The sequence below is a fragment of the Austrofundulus limnaeus genome, unplaced genomic scaffold (genome assembly GCF_001266775.1).
Source record: "Austrofundulus limnaeus strain Quisiro unplaced genomic scaffold, Austrofundulus_limnaeus-1.0 Scaffold418, whole genome shotgun sequence".
NCBI lineage: Eukaryota > Metazoa > Chordata > Actinopteri > Cyprinodontiformes > Rivulidae > Austrofundulus > Austrofundulus limnaeus.
The window spans coordinates 262,318-267,054 of record NW_013952820.1 but is presented as its reverse complement, the minus strand read 5'-3'; the positions used below and the strand labels follow the sequence as shown (position 1 = coordinate 267,054).

At 38.6% G+C, this 4,737-nt stretch overlaps 1 protein-coding gene across 1 annotated transcript; it reads left to right on the top strand.

Annotated features, from left to right (window-relative positions):
- Positions 1-628: 628 nt before the first annotated feature.
- Positions 629-4,379, top strand: lipt1 (lipoyltransferase 1; the record flags this gene model as incomplete). Its single annotated transcript, XM_014024318.1, is given in 4 exon segments — positions 629-835; positions 1,302-1,858; positions 2,785-3,006; positions 3,098-4,379. Coding segments are annotated over 3 exon segments (1,140 nt in total). The 3' UTR covers positions 3,511-4,379.
- Between the last annotated feature and the right edge of the window lie 358 nt (positions 4,380-4,737).

The following is a 4,737-nucleotide window of genomic DNA, read 5'->3' as shown; positions in this document are numbered from 1 at the left end:
TATATATATTTCACAATAAAAAAGCACAACCACAAAATAGCCTCTGACAAAATGTGAGCTGGCCCATCCTAGTATGCAACTAGTGTCATTTAAATGTAAATAAACTGTATCAAAATCTAAATTAAAATTTATAAAACAAGGCCCCTACATTCTGAAGCAAAACTTATCTTTCCGGCAACAAGATATTCAAAATGTCAAAGGTTGTTGTATTTTTATATATGTAGCTAAAACTAATACTTTTTGTTATGAAATGATAGAGGAAATGTCAAAATACTTTCATACAGGGTTTTATAAACAACTATCCATGCTTTTGTTCTGAAGGATTTTAGCGGAAATGTTGTTTTTTCTTTTCGTGCAGCCCGACCCGACCCGTCCCGGTCAGCTCATTTGCGCATGCGCTGAATGATAGACTTCTGGAATGTGATCGATTTAGGAAAAAAAAATACTGAAAATAGTTATTTCTGTACGTAATTATAAAGGTGTGTTACATTATATTCTGAAAACAGTTTTAACATTGAATATCTTTTGATTAATAAAATATAGATTTACGATGCGTACATATTTATAATAACTCGCTAACTACTTTCTGCACAATCATTTAACTCATCTTCGTTTTATTTTTTTCCAGGACTAAAAATCCACAGCTGTTGAAAACGTTGCCTTTTCTATGAAACATTGCAGGTGATGAAAGACTGAAATCGAATGAGTTCTGTCATCAGTTTAGCGAAATGCTACAGGCTCAAAACAACGCTTCCGGGACAGTACGGATCGTGCTTCCGGTACGGATCGGGCAGCCACAGGCTCCTCTCCGGAACAGGTCAGGAGCTATTATCAGGTCTGTTGGAAAATATAAATTACCTGTTTTTTATGGATTAATTTGTTAAAGGAGAAACATTAAAATACATTTTTAGTTTTCATAGTAGTGACAGGACGGTGTTACAGCTATTGTTAACCGTCAGACGCGAAGGGGGAGTCTATGGACACACGTTTCAGCCTTATAAAAAAATAAAAAAAATACTTCTCACAATTGAAATCAACTTCTGACAATTTACTTCATTCTCATTTTAGTTTAAAATATTTTAGCTTAACTTTACTCAGCACATTGCCTACGGAATAATAGGTGAATGTATTATATTGTTTTCGACTCAAATTGTTAAAAAATAATAATTTTATCAGTTAAGTAACACTAAAGGTTTTTCTGATATCTCAAGAGACTAATTATTGGAATTGTTTGTAAGCCATTAAATTATATCAAATAAAGTGGAATAAAAATTATTTTTTTTTTTTTTTTTTACTTTTAGTTGACTGGAGACATAATGATCCTGAGATATTAAACAGTAATCAGGAAACATCATGTCATCTCAGCTCAGCAGGATATTTTCTCCTCTGAGAGCTGGAAATGGAAACCAGCTAAACAGGACCAGGTCCCTCTTCTTTGACTCTGCCAACAGCAGAGCTGGACTTGTCCTCCAGTCTCAGTCCACTGATGTATACCAGAACCTGGCTCTGGAGGACTGGATTGATGCCCATGTGGATCTTCAGCAGCGCAGCATCTTGTTGTTGTGGAGGAACAGGCCGGTTGTTGTCATTGGACGCCACCAGAATCCCTGGACTGAATGCAACTTGTCGGCCATGAGAAGGTTGGGGATCCCTTTGGCCCGCAGACGGAGTGGAGGCGGGACGGTCTACCACGACCTTGGAAACCTCAACATGACCTTCTTTGCCTCCAAAAAAGGATATGACCGTCAGAGAAATCTGAAGGTGGTCACTGAGGCCTTGAGGCGACTCCGTCCAGAACTGGCTGTCCAGTCTACAGAGAGATTTGATATTTTACTGAATGGACACTACAAAATCTCAGGTAGAACGTGCAGTTAAACCGCAGGTTGTTTTTCTCACTCAGCTTCTATGTAAGATACATAGAGTTTTATGAGACAAATAGAGTGTGCACTGCATATCCCACCTTGTGCTTCTAGTTGTGATGTTGTGGAGAAGCTAAAGTGGCATCTGAAGAGGGCAACAGTTCACATCAGACAAAACTATTTAATCAGCAGCAAACATAACTGGATCTGTGTTATAAATCATTGTTTAATTCTTTACAACAAATTACTATAATTTTATTTTATTTAGTTATGTTTTTTTCCTTTTGGCTGCTCCCTTCTTCAAGGGTTGCCACAGTGAGTGAACTCTGCTTGAATATATGGCAGTTGTTTTTACACCAGAGCTGTTCCTGACACAAGAACGGACCACTGAGCTACCAGAGCGTGACTTTTAAAGTGTTATTATTAACTTCAGTTCTGTTCAGATCACATTCACATTGAGATAAATAAGATAAAATCTGATTTCTTGTGGAAGGAGATACGTTTTCCCTTCTCTCTTCTGTTGGTACATTATAGCATACACAGCTTTGTGGCATTTTCATTATTTAAATTTACATGCATTTTATAGCTTATATACATTATAATAAATTATTATATTACATTAAGTTCAATAATCATTTTAATGTTTTTTAGTCAGCCCTTACTCTAATATCTATCAAAATGCCAAGTACAGATGTTTTCCCTTTTAGCAAACAGACATCAGTGCTACAGTGAATCACAAGGTAACGTGACCAGTGCACACGCTAGTTATCATATTTATAAATCTATAGTAAGATACAGGATTATCAAACTGAGACATAGAGTGCTGCAAAATTCTAATATTTGTCACATTTGTGCTGCTGTTTTATTTACATGATCAAAATGTGTTTAGTGTTCCTTGTTGTTTACATTGTTTTGTTGTTTACAGGCACAGCGTCCAGACTCAGCAGGAAGTCGTCCTACCACCACTGCACTCTGCTTCACTCCGCTGATCGCTCTGCCCTCTCCTCTTTGCTTCGCCCCTCTTGCCCTCATATTCAGAGTAATGCCACACCCAGCATTCCCTCACCTGTCACCAACCTGACAGACCACGCTCCTTCTTTGGAGTGGGAGGAGCTTCTAGACGCACTGGTGCAGCAGTACAACAGAGGTGCCTCACGTTTCTGCCAACTGAATATGAGAAGTGATGAAAGTCAGAACTTGCAGAAGGTTGATGTACTTTTGTTTTCTCTGACCATCAGAGTTTGGCCTCTCCTGTATGTCCACGATGGTTGACCCGACGAATGAGTCCTCGTTTCCGGGTGTAAGCAACATGGCGGCAGAGCTGCGCAGCTGGGAGTGGACATTTGGTAAGACGCCTAAATTTAGCATTGAGACACAGCTGGAGCTGATGGATGAGCAGCTGGATGCACGCTGCTCTGCTTCTCTGCACATGGAGGTGAAGAGCGGACGGGTGGAGAGCTGCCGGTTGGACATAACAGAAGACTGGCTTCCTCTAAAGCTGAGCAAGCAGCTGACCGACATTCTGATTGGAGAACGCTTCTGTCCACATAGAGTAGCTGCATCTGCTGCTGAGCTGCTGAGACCTGAGAGTGGGCGTCTGTACAGACGACTGCACAACCTGTGTGAGGCTGTTGTGGCTGTGATGGACTAAAACAAGTCCCAGATCTGAGGACTGTGTGCACCCTGCAGGCTGCTGAGGTCATTACAGGAACACCAGGAATCTGAAACAAGATTACCTGCTGGTGGGATTTTATGCTTCTTCATACTGAAGTAAGATGGATTGTTGACAACAAACATTATAATATAATCCATCACACTAAACTGGTTATCAGTACATGTAGGTGCACTTCTGATTCATTATTTTTGATGGGATGGATGTGAATGTATGAATAAAATTAAGATATATGTACTTGTGCTTTTTTTTCCAGCACATCAGGGCCCTGTTTCAGAAACCCTGGGTTAATGCAGATACTCTGAATCAACTTACCCCGCTCTGTGATACTCGGGATTTTTGGTTTCAGAACAGCTGATATCAACTGGGTAACTTAATTCTGAGTCAAGTTACCTCTGAGTTGAGTTAGAGCACAAAGCCCTAATCAATGAAGTCAGATAACATGATTCAGCATGGCAACAGGAGAAAACAAGAAAACCAGAAGTTTATTTCTCGGCGCTGGAACTAAAAATATTAATGATTGCATATCGAAAATATCAACATATACAAAAATAAAAAAGTAATACTGCTGCTACTGCAAGAGAAAGAGAGTTAATGTGGCAGATAATTGCTGATCAAGTCAATGATCATGATTTTACATGAATCTAAACTTTTATTCTTTATTCAAGCGGATGAAAGTTTTACTTTGTTTTTCATTACCTGTTTTTATTTTTCTGTGGTTTTAATTCCTATTTTAATTGTGATTGAGTTTGTTTTCGTATGAGCAGTGTTGGAATGCTGGTTCTGTACAGCACTTTGGTCTACTGTCGTGCAAAAAGTGCTTTACAAATAAAGTTGGATTGGATAAATGTGTGTGTGTGTGTGTGTGTGTGTGTGTGTGTGTGTGTACCAAGCTGGTAATAAATAGACATGGCAGCAAATAAAGATTAAATATAAAAACATTAAAATCAGTTAAAATCAGGTATGAGCTCTCCTATTAAACCTTAGGATTGATAACAGGATAACTGCTATCTGGCTTTCTGAAACAGAAAACCCAGGATAAGCACCGAGTTACCCCAGAACTTACTCAGAATTTCCATTTATCCTGCTTTTTGAAACAGGGCTCTGATGGTTTTTATGTACAGGTAATGTAAATAAACACTGAAGCTTTATTTCAGCAAAACTTGTGAGAATCTAAATTTTAAAAAAGAACCATATATATATATA